Raw genomic sequence first — 13471 nt, 5'->3', positions numbered from 1 at the left:
TATATATATATATATATATATATATATATATATATATATATATATATATATATATATATATATATATATTTAAAATAATATGTAAATTATATATAATATATGTAATAAATGTATAATTTTTATATGTAAATATAATTATACATAGGAGATCTCCCTTTCCTTACGGAGGCATGGTCTCGTCCCGCTAACAAAGTCAGCTGTTGGAAAGATTGGTTGTCCATGCAGGGAGATCTGACACCTCGTCTGGAGCCCATCCTGTCTGGACAAAACATGACAGACCTCTGGACCAATGCCTGCAGGCCGCGGCCGCGGGAGGCGGAGCTTCGTGATTCTGTGTGGCGGGTGTGCAGTGAGTTTCTCTCCCGGCCTCTTACGATTGGAATGGGAGTGAGGATGTTTAACTTGGATCCGTACTTGCGGCCGCTCACCATTCACGTGGTGGGAGCCGCTAACAACGAGACCCTGGGAGCCAGAACCACAGACATGGACGAGCTCAGTCGCATGTTCCCGGGGCACCAGGGGCTGGAGGTGGTGATGGTGGGGCCCGAGGTGGTCCAGGGGCCCATCATGAGGCCCCCGCTGAGAGCGTTCGGACCCCGGGGAAAAGTTTACATCAGCGCATACAAGGGCCTCTACCATCAGTTCTGGGAGGAAGCTGTGGAGAAAGGAGAAGCAGCCAAACCTGATCTAGTGCTTGGATTTCATCCAGGTACAAACAACCCACTATAAAACATTCATACCTGAGTATAAAGTTTGGAGTTGAAGATTTCGATTTTTATGCTCAACAAGGCTGCACGTATTTAATCAAAAATACAGTAAAAATAGTAAATATTATTGTACATTTAAAATAACTATATTCTATGTAAATATATTTTAAAATGTAATTTATTTCTGTGATGCGCAGCTGTATTTTCAGCATCATTACTCCAGTCTTCAGTGTCACATGATCTTCAGAAATCATGCTAATATGCTGATTTGCTGCTCAAGAAACATTTCTGATTATTAACAATGTTGAAAACAGTTTCTTTAAATAAAAAAAAGCCCACTGCAAACGTTTGAGCGGTCGTGTACTTATAGTGTCCGCTTATATATAATTTTTAGTCAGAGCAGCATTTGTGTTCTTCCTAAAAAACAAGGACTTCCATCTGGGTTACAGCATCAAACTGATTCATAATAAAACTAAATATGCCTAATAAAACTAAAAGCACTGATTCTACAGGTTATACATTTTAAATATATGTTGAAATTGAGCTCTCATTGATTCTGAACTTTATTTGCAGGGTTTGAGGAACAGGAAGTGAATCAGGATTGGTTAGCGACACTCCTGCTGCTACGAGATTACAATATCCCGACTTTATTCACCATGATCAAGTATGTTATACATATATGGACAAATACAAGTTCACACATGATATACAGAACACCACATATGTGACCCTGGACCACAAAACCAGTCATAAGGGTCACTTTTCTGAAATTGAGATTTATAGATCATCTGAAAGCTGAATAAATAAGCTCTCCGTTGATGTGTGGTTTGTTAGGATCGGACGATATTTGGCCGAGATACAACTATTTGAAAATCTGGAATCTGAGGGTGCAAAAAAAAATCAAAATATTGAGAAAATCACATTTAAAGTTGTCCAAATGAAGTTCTTAGCAATGCATATTACTAATCAAAAATTAAGCTTTGATATATTTACAGTAGGAAATTTACAAAATATCATCATGGAACATGATCTTTACTTAATATCCTAATGATTTTTGGCATAAAAGAAAAATCTATAATTTTGACTCATACAATGTATTTTTGGCTATTGCTACAAATATACCCCAGCGACTTAACACTGCTTTTGTGCTCCAGGGACACACAGTAACGCTGTTTCACTTTCCGCTATCTGTCTGTCTGTCTCTCAGTAATGAAGAGCTGCAGAGTACTCTTCATATGTTTATGGAGTTGGGGATGGATATTAAGGACACCGGCTCAAACCCCTTCAGCTCTTTGAAACCTGAGCAACTGCCAAAAAGCCCCAACAAAGCACCCATTTATGCCAACGCTCACTATGTTTCTTTCCGTGGACTGCTGGAGGTGAAAGAGGAGGAAGAACAGAACTAATACTGGATATTTTAACTCAACCTCAATAAAGAAATGCTATTTTCAATGCAGATAAGAATCAATTTTTCAAAAAATAAATAAGATGTGATGTGAAAATATGGGATCAATGAATTAAATTTATTACAAATATATTATTGTTTACATGTCCAGCTGCCTGTATATGGATTGATATGTCTCCAGCTGCATTTAGCTATTTTATAACTCATTGATTCTATGTGCCTTAAGTCCTTCAACGATTATGCAAAATCATGCAAATATACTGATAAATCAACTTAACTCAGCTTAGCATACAAATGATAGTAGTAGACAGTTCAAACACAACTACATTTATTTTGCAAAAAAAATTGTAAAACAGTTTGCAACTATCAGGAGCTTAAAATATTTGAGTTTTTTTATTCTGGAAGTCTTTTTCTGGAAACAGTGTCTGAATATTAATTTATGATCATTTTTAAAATTATATTACATATATAAAATAAAAAATTTTAATGAAGGAATGAGCATGAAATATATTTCAAAAGTTACATTTTAGACTGTTCTGCCTACTGTTTACAGATGATGAACATGATTTCCAGTGCGATGCTTAAGTTTTTAATGGTGAAAGAATGTGAGGTAAAATAAAAAATTAGCTATATATTTATTATTCGACAACTGTTTTGCTTTAAAAATGTTAAACGTCCCACAGTAATATACAACGATACAAAATTACCTGTTTATTTTTTTAATCAAATTTATTTGAATTTATGCTATAATTTATGTGATTCGTGTAAAAATGTGAAGCGTGATCATATGACTGCATCAGGTTATATGTATACTCGTCAGATAAATACATACCTTGACATTAAATAATAATATGAGTTTAAATTATTTCAGCTGATCTGCATATCATTTTTTTAATCCTCCTATACCGTCATCATGTTAAATGCTTGACTAAAAAAAAGTTTCTCTGTTCTTTTAATTCAGAAGCGTGCACATTTCAGAGATTGCTGCAGCTGAATAACATAAAGATGGAGACCTTCTGGCTAATGAAACGTTGAGTCAATAGTGATTCGTTTGATCTTCCTCAGTGTTCAAGACATGGTTATTGCTTTACATCGTAGAACATCTGATTCTACGTCTACCTTTTTTTACAAAGTACAATCAAAGTCAAAATGAGGTCTGCGACGTAAAGCCCCAGGTTCACATACGTCAGGACTGTGACCAAGTTAAGGTCATGAATGCGGTAAACAAGGTTCGAGTCTCTTTTATAGTTTTTATACCCGAACACGGGCCAGATGATGGCAGCAGAGACGTACAGAGCGACGGCAACTATGTCAAGCACCAGCTCCAACTTATCAAGGCCACAGAATCGTAGCAGATCCACGCACTTCTGCAGGTGTGACGGGATCACCACCACGGTTGGAATAAAGCACACCATGTAGACCAGAATGCACCAGATCAAACCTCCAGGCCGGAACTGGCTTTCCACCCCTAAAAAGTAGCTGTATACCGCGGTAAAGATGAGGCAGGCCACAAACGCCTGGCTGAAGCGCAGGATGCCTCGTATGCTGGATAGATAACCTTCAGGACACTTGAGTTTTAACATCACGGCGTCGACCACGTACACACCGAATGCCAGGATGGAGGCAATGGCGCAGACAATGTCTGCGATGCATGTTGAGCACACAAACACAGTGCAGTAGATGAGACACGCGGACAACAGCATGAGGGACGACAGAAGGCTTAGTCCACAGGAGAGATCATCCCAGGAGTGCTTCAGCACGAAGGTCTCGACTATTTTATCCACAATGCACTTCTCAATTACAAAGATCACCACAGCCACGACGAGTCCGAATACCCACACAAACTCACACCAGATCCCGTAGGGACTGTACATGGGGCCCCGAAACATCGGGATGATCAGCGCCAACGCGCAGAACACTATCTCCAGGATCCGGAAAATATGAGAGAGACTCAGTCCGAACAACATTTTTCTTCGTCTGATGCCAGAGATGTGTGAGCTGTGCTCATGTGGACCGTTACTCCACACGGCATGATTTACATTTTACACTGCCGATAAAGTCTGTGCACACACCATAAACTTTCAGTGTGTGTGACTCCTCGGTCTTCTGTTCTCTATATCTCAAATGTATTGTAACCTCTCTGACACCAATACAAAGTTAGTTTAGCGCGTAAATGAAAGTATGAACATTTTCAAAAAGACTAGTTTTCTGCAGAAGAAGAAGTAGTGAGGGGTGATGCTCAGAATATTAAACCAGGGATTTAATTCAAACATTTTTATGCCAAGGACCCCAAATGATCCCTGTAAGAAAAAATGATGAGGACGTCGAAGATCTTGATGAAGAATAACTTTTATTACAGCGTAGCAGTGACTGTAGCAGAATGAACCCTGAACATACTAAGCTTAAACCTTTTATACAGTTATAGTTTACTATCCTTAATGTAAATGAAGTTGCTCCTGTCGTAACAGCTGTGGTCTGTATGTAAATTAAGTTCTGACACCTAATTGTCTGAGATGGTTCTTGGTGTCCCACATCCATTCCCATTCTATAATTGGTCACCATTCGCCCAGGATGTGATCGTTCCAAATGATCTAGAAACAACATAACTGTTGACTTTCTTCTTCTCTATAAAAATGGATACATTTTGGGAAATGAGAATGATCAAACATCTATTGTGGAGTGGAATCTGGGTCGCAGCAGACTATAGTTACATCCCCTTTGATTTAGCCTATATATAATATACGTGACCCTGGACCACAAAACCAGTCTTAAAGGGGTCCTATTATACTCTTTTACAAAGTCTTGATTTTGTTTTGGGGGTGTACTAGAACAGGCTCTCATACAAGGTTGTTCAAAAAAAAAAAACATTATATTTTTCACCTATTTTACATTATTACAACACCTCTCTCCCCAGTCTGGCATGAACGGCTCGAATAGTTCCTGTATCAAATGAAGGCCCGCCTTCTGAAATACGAAATGTGCTGTGATCGGTTAGCTGGGCCGGTGTGTGCTGTGATCGGTTAGCTGGGCCGGTGTGTGTTGTGATCGGTTAGCTGGGTCAGTGTGCGTTGTGATCGGTTAGCTGGGCCAGTGTGTGCTGTGATTGGCAACACTTGCGCCTGGTCACGAAATGACACGCCCCTTACCATAGCCGCCTGCAAGCTTCAGTGTAAATATTGCTCGAAATCAAATCAATTTGAGCGTGATTTAAACCCAGATGATTGTAACCACTCTAAGTTTGTCTGCCTTGGGAAAGCTAGCGTGTCTCCGACATAGTGATAACACTCATTGCCTTCTCTAGTGCAGCTCAACCAGGTCTCGTCCCATTCGTCGATATTTGTGATATCACAAATCCCGGAAAATATGCGTCGTAGTCCAAATGAGTCGTTCGTTGTAGTTTTTGAAAATTGATTTCTGTTAAATAAAATATCTCCTTTTGAATTGGACTTTGAGCTTTGTAACTTTGCAGATCTTTTTTATGCTCAAACAGCAACATTACAGACTAACTAAAGTTGAAAAAGTGAAAAAGCATAATAGCACCCCTTTAAGTCCCTGGGGTATATTTGTAGCAATAGCCAAAAATACATTGTATGGGTCAAAATTATAGATTTTTCTTTTATGCCAAAAATCATTAGGATATTAAGTAAAGATCATGAAGATATTTTGTAAATTTCCTACCGTAAATATATCAAAACGTTTTCAAAAATCAAAACATTTTTGATTAGTAGTATGCATTGCTAAGAACTTCTTTTGGACAACTTTAAAGATGATTTTCTCAATATTTAGATTTTTTTGCACCCTCAGATTCCAGATTTTCAAATAGTTGTATCTCGGCCAAATATTGTCCTGTCCTAACAAACCATACATCAATGGAAAGATTATTTATTATGTACAGTAAATCTCAATTTCAAAAAATGGACCCTTATGACCTTATGGTTTTGTGGTCCAGGGTCACATATATTTAGTTCAGAGTCTGTAAGATTTTCTCAGTGAAAAAGTCTCTTCTGCTCACCAAGCTGCATTTATGTGTTTAAAAAATACTATGAAATCTGTAATATTGTGAAATATTATTACAATTTCAAAGAACAGTTTTCTATTTGAATATATTTTGAAATCAAATGTATTCCTGTGATGCAAAGCTGAATTTTCAGCAGTCTTCGGTGTCACATGAGCCTTCAAATATCATTCGAATATGCTGATTTGCTGCTCTAGAAACAGTTCTTAACATTATTGATGTTGAAAAAAACTCTTGACCGATTTAATACATCCTATTAGTTATAATACTATAAATATAGTAATATATATATATATATATATATATATACACACACACACACACAGAGATGTTAAATAAAACCATTTATTTTGAGCAATCAAGCTTTTTATAGAAGTGAAATAGAAAAAAACAAACATTTCCAATAACTATCGAAACACAAAAATAACAGTGAACATGAAAATATCTTGAAATTGGCACTGATGGTTCAATGAAGAACGTTTACCATCTATTAAACCTTTACAGTGGAAAAAAAGGTTCTTTAGATTATTAAAATGTTCTTCGCATTAAAAGAAAATGGTTCTTTGAAGAACTGAAAGTTCTTTGGGGAATCAAAAATGGTTCTTTAATGGCATCAACAAACACACTTTTGCAACCTTTATTTTTAAGTACTGTATACTTTTGTGATACTATTGAGAGCGTTTGAATCCACAGATACCCAAGCAGGTCAAGACCAGGTCAGCAACGTACAGGCCGAGGTTAACGTAGGTCATGAAGGTCACAACAAACTGGATGCTCCATATACAGCTGTTTCCCGGACAGTCATTGGGCCGCGGGTTTCCTCTGAAGCTGTAGGTGGGCCAGAGGATGGCGGCAGAGATGTAAAGCAGAACAGATATTAACAGCAACAGCATGGTGAAACGATCAATGCTGAAGGGCAGACAGTTCTTTAACTTGGTCAAGATGTTGGTGATGATGGTCAGGAGGGTTAGAGGCAAAGGAACCGCGTAGGCCACGATGCACCACAGCAGAGCCGGTTGACCCACGTAACCGATCAGGGAAATGAGGATGATGCAGGCAACGAAGGCCTCGAGGATCTTAATGAAGCCTGGCAGCGCAGCCACGTACGTTGCAGAGCGCATCGCGTCGCATTTGTCCCTGAACGTCTCCACGCAGTAAAGCACGCAACACACGGCCGAAAGGATCGTGACCATCCAGCCCCAGATGCACTTCCGGCAGATGTAGAAGTTGGCGAACATCGCTGTGCAGGAGAACGTGCAGAGCGACGCCATCATGGCCATGCCGGTCGTGAAGTCATCCCAGTCCATGCAGAACACCAGGATCAGCTTGTGGATGAGGAACATCTCCACTATGGTGATGATCAACGAGATGATGGGACACAAAGCCCACACCACCATGCAGTAGATCCAGTAGGTGTGAAGTGGCTGACCCCAGATGAAGCTGACCACAAACGTCACCACGCACATCACGATCTGCACCATGTGCAGGGCACCCCGAGTGCTTGTCAGGGCGGAAAGAGAGAATTTGGGCTTTTCCATTTTGAAATGAGTTCAACGGATAACAAGCGTGGAGTGGCTCTTCAAGAGGTCTGAAGGCGTTATGGAAATGAGCTGCTTTCAGAGGAAGATAAACCCGCAGAACATGCCAGATCATGCAAAAGACACTGCAACCGTCACACCACAACGCTCCACCTCGGCCTAGCGATCATCGGTTATCAAAAGTCACATTTATTTATAGTGCTGTATACAAAGTTAATTAATTATGAAACAAATTCAATCAGCTCTACAGAAGACAATAGTGCCATTATTCAGCTCAATTAAATGTTGATTTAATTCAGTTCAGTAACTGTCAATGTTACATAGTGCATCAATTATGAAACATTCAATAATTCAATTCAGCTATAAAACAGCTTTACAAAAGACAAGTGTCAGTATCTAAATTTATATAGTTTCAATTCAGTTCAATAAATGTTACAAAGGTCATCATTTATTCAATTCTATAAAGCAGCTCTACAGAAAACAATAGTGTCATTTTCAACTCAGTTTAGTTCAAAGCTGATTCAGTTCAGTCCAATAATTATGAAATGACGCCAATTTAATAAATTTAGCTCAATTTAATTCTATATTGATTCAGTTCAGTAAGAGTGTCAATGTTGCAAAGTTCATTTTTTATGAACCAAATTGAGTTCAGCCACACAGCAGCTCTACAGAGAACAGCAGTGTCATTATTCAGCTCAAAATAATTCTGTATTGATTCAGTTCAGTTCAATATGTTGAAAAGTTTAATTTTGGCTACAAAACATCTCTACAGAAAATAATTGTCATTATTTAGCAATGATGTCATTTTGCAAAGTTCATCAATTACAAAATGAATTCTACTCTATAAAACAGATTTACAGAAAACAATAGTGTCATTATTTGGCTTAATTTAGTTCAAAGCTGTTTCAATTCAGTTCAATAACTTTGTCGGGGGAAAATTATTGCAATTACCAAACAAATTCAACATCAGCTATAAAGCAGTTCTACAGAAAACAGTTGTCAGTTAAGTTCAGCTCAGTGACAGTGTCAATGTTCCAAAGTTCATCAATTGTGAACAATTTAATTCTATAAAGTGGATATACAGAAGGCAATGGTGTTATTTATGATTCCAGGCTAAATCCCAAGTCAGATTTAGTCAGGTTAAAAAGATTTCTGTGAAATTATTTCTGAACATCTTTAATTCAAGCTGAGTTAACTTTGAAAGTGATAAATGGAGGACTAAAATGGAGGAAAATTGCAGTCAAATGTTTCACAATTGTTGATTATATTTGATCATATGCAATCTTTGTAATTTATTTGACAGAATCATATAGTGGTGTAAGAAAAAAATTGGAATTTGCAAGCTTGAAATGACCTTCAGTTTGCAACTGAGCACATTTTCCTCAATGCCACTGAGTTTTAGCTGGAAGAACATCTTTGAATAATATCTAGATACTGTCGAAATCCTCTGACTTTATTTAAATGTGCTTATGAAATAATGATAATCTAACAGCATGAGATTGTTCTTGCTAATGTATGCATGAACACCAGTGTGACCATGTGCAGAGTTGCTCCAGAGAACTAAATTTATGCTTGTATTTATGTTTATATGTGTTAATACGGTCATTTAGCATTTCCACTCAGGCCGATCTATCAGCTAATGTTTGTTGGAGCCACAAATCTGCCCTGAAGACCTCTGACATCTGCCCTCTGGTGAATGTACTGAATAACAGCAGCTACATATGTTTGCAACCCAAAGATCATTGAATTTGTGCAATATTTTCATGACTTTAAAAATCATGTTTTATTATTGAAGTTTAAAGGAATAGTTTACCCAAAAATGAAACTTCTGTTATCATTTATTCACCCTCATGTTGTTCCAAACCTGAGTTTCATTTTCTTCTGTTATCATTTTCTCTCTCTCCAGGACAAACATCATGTTAATCAGGCATTTTGGGGAAACACAAGTTAATAGGGAAATAAATTATTATATATTATTAATTATTCCTATGAAATATGAGATATTCTTATGAAAATGTTGCCAAGTTATTACTCCCATTATTACACTAATTTTTTCATTATGGTTTGCCCATTGTATATATACTTATATATATTATACATAGTTTAGAATAATCTTTGTACAAAGTTTGGCTAAAAATAGCCTGAAACCTAAAAACTGATTAGTGAATGAAAAAATAATAATAATAATAAAAAATAACTTAGTCCTGGCGTCCTCTACAAAGACAGAATAAAATATGAATAAATTTTTTTCTCAAAAATGTTTTTCTCTCCATTTGTTTCCTATGCTCCAAACAATGTAATGACATAAAAAACAACTAAATTCACAAAACTTTTTTTCTGGTCTCTTCGCCCCAGCGTGCACTCTGACGGCAGCGCTCACTGCGCATGCGCGCACAATCACAAATACGCCCGCTGCCTGACAGACAGTCGAAAGCGAATCAGGTAAGACGGTTCATTCAAATTATTATTCCATTTACTACATTTTCTGAAATCCGCGCATGTTTTAGCGATTCCTGCACTTGAAGTGCTGCATTACAGGCTTTTATATGGCTTGACATCGGCATGTAGTTCACTGAGCGCCTTTACACTGCCTGCACATTAGCTGCACGAGCTATTCACATGAGCTTAATCTGAAGCGTCGCCGTTTCTTGTGCATTATTAAAGACACTCTTAATAACACCGAATACGCCACAGAGCTGTCCGTCTGCTGCATGTGTGCTAGTGTGCGAGAGTCTGTATCGTCATCTGACACACATCGGGCAGGTTTGGACGAGGGACGTGTGTGTGTGTGTGTGTGTGTGTGTGTGAGTGAGAGAGAGATAGAGTGTGTGTGTGAGAGAGAGAGAGAGACAGAGAGTGAGTGAGTGTGTGAGAGAGAGAGACAGAGAGTGAGTGAGTGAGTGAGTGTGTGTGTGTGTGTGTGTGTGAGTGAGTGTGTGTGTGAGTGAGTGAGTGAGTGAGTATGTGAGTGAGTGAGTGAGAGACAGAGAGTGAGTGTGTGTGTGTGTGTGTGTGAGTGAGTGTGTGTGTGAGTGAGTGAGTGAGTGAGTATGTGAGTGAGTGAGTGAGAGACAGAGAGTGAGTGTGTGTGTGTGTGTGTGTGAGTGAGTGTGTGTGTGAGTGAGTGAGTGAGTGAGTATGTGAGTGAGTGAGTGAGAGACAGAGAGTGAGTGTGTGTGTGTGTGTGTGTGAGTGAGTGTGTGTGTGAGTGAGTGAGTGAGTGAGTATGTGAGTGAGTGAGTGAGAGACAGAGAGTGAGTGTGTGTGTGTGTGTGTGTGAGTGAGTGTGTGTGTGAGTGAGTGAGTGAGTGAGTATGTGAGTGAGTGAGTGAGAGACAGAGAGTGAGTGTGTGTGTGTGTGTGTGTGAGTGAGTGTGTGTGTGAGTGAGTGAGTGAGTGAGTATGTGAGTGAGTGAGTGAGAGACAGAGAGTGAGTGTGTGTGTGTGTGTGTGTGAGTGAGAGAGAGATAGAGTGTGTGTGTGAGAGAGAGAGAGAGAGAGAGACAGAGAGTGAGTGAGTGTGTGAGAGAGAGAGACAGAGAGTGAGTGAGTGTGTGTGTGGGTGAGAGTGTGTGTGTGTATGTGGGTTTTTTAATTGAACATCCAAACAGGGCCGTACAAATATCAAAATTTCTTCCAAATAAATTCCCGTTGAACTTCTCTGATCCTATTATTCATACGGCAGAGGCAAAAAAGCAACTGAAAAAATCCAATAAATTATATCCATAATTTACTGCCGTAGGATTACAAGATTCTACCTGCAACTGTTCTGAATTCATTTTCAGGGCAGGAGAGAATCAAACGAGGAATGGTATTAACTTATTCTTGATCAACACCGTAGGGAGACCGGCCCATTTAAAACTAAAAGGATCAATACTGGCCAGAACTCAAATAACACACACACACACACACACACAACCGTAACATGGAGTTCATAAAGTGCTTAACCTTGAATGTAGACTATATCATTAAAACTAGTCAAAATTGAAATTAAATATATAAGAAACAGCAAATACTGGTTGCCTATAGCACATTAAAATTCTAAAAACTGAATTTTAAAAGACATTTAAAGTATAATATTGATATTTAAATATCGTCCTAACTCAAAACGGCGGTTTTAAACGGCAAATCATTTTCTCATGTTGTGCTACAGAGATCTGTTAACAATTAAAGAAGAAAATCCACCACCATATACACCCTTTGGGGGGAGAGAGAGAGAGAGAGAGAGAATGTGTGTGTGAGAGAGAGAGACAGAGAGTGAGTGAGTGAGTGAGTGAGAGTGAGAGCGTGTGTGTGTGTGTGAGAGTGTGTGTGTGTGTGTGTGTGTGTGTGTGTGTGTGTGTGTGTGAGGGAGTGTCATAATGTTTATGTCTGTCATGAAAGTTGTCGTGAAATATAGGCGGTGTTGTGTTTTTGTGCACATCGGAAGCGTTAGAACAGCGCGTGCGCCCGTGAGGCGTCTCTCTCGCTTGCTGATTGGTTGACAGACTCATTATCATAATACGCTACAGTAAAACTATGTTTTATGTTTTTACTATGTTTTTGACAGAATGAGTTTGGAAGCTTCTTACGCCGTTTAAAAGAGCTCAAATATTAATTTATTATGGTTTTACAGTGCCTGTGCTCAAATACGATCATCCTCGTGTGAGGGACCGCTGTCCTACAATTGATATATTATCATGTTTTAAGACCCAATTAATACCGTGACAATTTGTGTAAAATATTTAGTTTCTATTTTCTTTCTACTCACTATAGAACTGTCCTTTTTAAGATGTATTATTTATTTGCATTAAATTTGATAAATTTTTTATTTAAATACAATTTTATTTTAATCAGTTTATTTATTTTAATCAATTTCTACATTTTTATTTATTTAGTTTAATCTTATTCTGACTATTATGATTTTTTTTTTACTTAAACTCCAGAGATAAGGTTATGCAGTGTGACCTTTTATTTTATTACCTTTATTTATTTTAATCAAACTGTTATTTTATTTAAATACATTTTTATTGGAATGAATTTTTAAATCAAAATTATTTTTTAATTATTTAGTTTAATCTTATTATTATTATTTTATTTTTTTATTTTCTCTAAACTTGTCCTTTAACTCCAGAGATAAGGTTATGCAGTGTGACCTTTTATTTTATTACATTTATTTATTTTTATCAAATATATTAACATATTATTATTTTATTTAAGTACATTTTTATTTGAATCAATTTCTAAATTGTAAATTCAAAATTATTTGTTTAGTTTAATCTTATTTATTATTTTTATTATTGTTTTTTAAACTTTTCTCTAAACTTTTCCATTGACTTTAGAGATAAGGTTCATGACATTTTGCTAAAACAACTGACAGCAAAATAATATTCTGTTATAATAGGCACAGCCCGCCAGATGCATGTCCTGGTGTAAATGGATTATAGCCCCAGACCTTTGACCTCTAGAGCACTGTTTCTATTACCCTACACTAGCAAATCCCATTGAGTGTTTTTGCTTTGTCCTGATGAGCTCTGACCTCACAGCAACCCTAAAGTACAAGCGTACAGAGTCACTCTTACAAACAGAGTTAGGAAAGTGTATTCCTAACCAAAATCTAATAAGTGTAATTGGGAAATTCTGATGAACTGATTCAGAAAGGCACGAATACACAGATGGACTCACATGAGGCTTGAAAGTGAATTGGATGTTATTCTATTGAGGGTAACTTCAGCCATTTTTATGTCCAAGGGACTAGTTTTTTCTCTTTTTTTTTGAATATATATATATATATATATATATATATATATATATATATATATATATA

The 13471-nt window shown here is 37.4% G+C and overlaps 4 protein-coding genes across 5 annotated transcripts in view; 2 read left to right on the top strand and 2 right to left on the bottom strand.

The window, feature by feature from the left end:
- mss51 (MSS51 mitochondrial translational activator) overlaps nt 1-2210 on the top strand; it is a 4900-nt gene extending 2690 nt beyond the window's left edge. The window contains exons 4-6 of the mRNA XM_016239824.1: nt 146-709; nt 1281-1371; nt 1915-2210. Coding sequence (XP_016095310.1) covers nt 146-709; nt 1281-1371; nt 1915-2113 — 854 coding nt within the window. The 3' untranslated portion in view covers nt 2114-2210. The remainder of the gene's footprint in view (nt 1-145; nt 710-1280; nt 1372-1914) is intronic.
- Nucleotides 2211-3227: 1017 nt separating this feature from the next.
- On the bottom strand, nt 3228-4079 carry LOC107556628 (myeloid-associated differentiation marker-like protein 2). The gene has a single exon (XM_016239765.1). It carries the CDS (start codon nt 4077-4079, stop codon nt 3228-3230), a length of 852 nt encoding a protein of 283 aa, XP_016095251.1.
- A 2716-nt stretch (nt 4080-6795) lies between these two features.
- Nucleotides 6796-7665, bottom strand: LOC107556627 (myeloid-associated differentiation marker-like protein 2). The gene has a single exon (XM_016239764.1). The coding sequence runs from the start codon at nt 7663-7665 to the stop codon at nt 6796-6798; it is 870 nt and encodes a 289-aa protein (XP_016095250.1).
- Nucleotides 7666-10043: 2378 nt separating this feature from the next.
- The window catches only part of LOC107556663 (TBC1 domain family member 24-like), an 11761-nt gene continuing 8333 nt past the window's right edge, over nt 10044-13471 (top strand). For both annotated transcript variants that reach the window (XM_016239823.1, XM_016239822.1), the window contains exon 1: nt 10044-10107. The gene's annotated coding sequence lies outside the window, so the exon portion shown is untranslated. The remainder of the gene's footprint in view (nt 10108-13471) is intronic.

Source organism: Sinocyclocheilus grahami, unplaced genomic scaffold (assembly GCF_001515645.1).
Source record: "Sinocyclocheilus grahami isolate Dianchi unplaced genomic scaffold, SAMN03320097.WGS_v1.1 scaffold575.1, whole genome shotgun sequence".
NCBI lineage: Eukaryota > Metazoa > Chordata > Actinopteri > Cypriniformes > Cyprinidae > Sinocyclocheilus > Sinocyclocheilus grahami.
The sequence above is the reverse complement of the archived record's forward strand: the minus strand, read 5'-3'. Positions and strand labels throughout refer to the sequence as shown.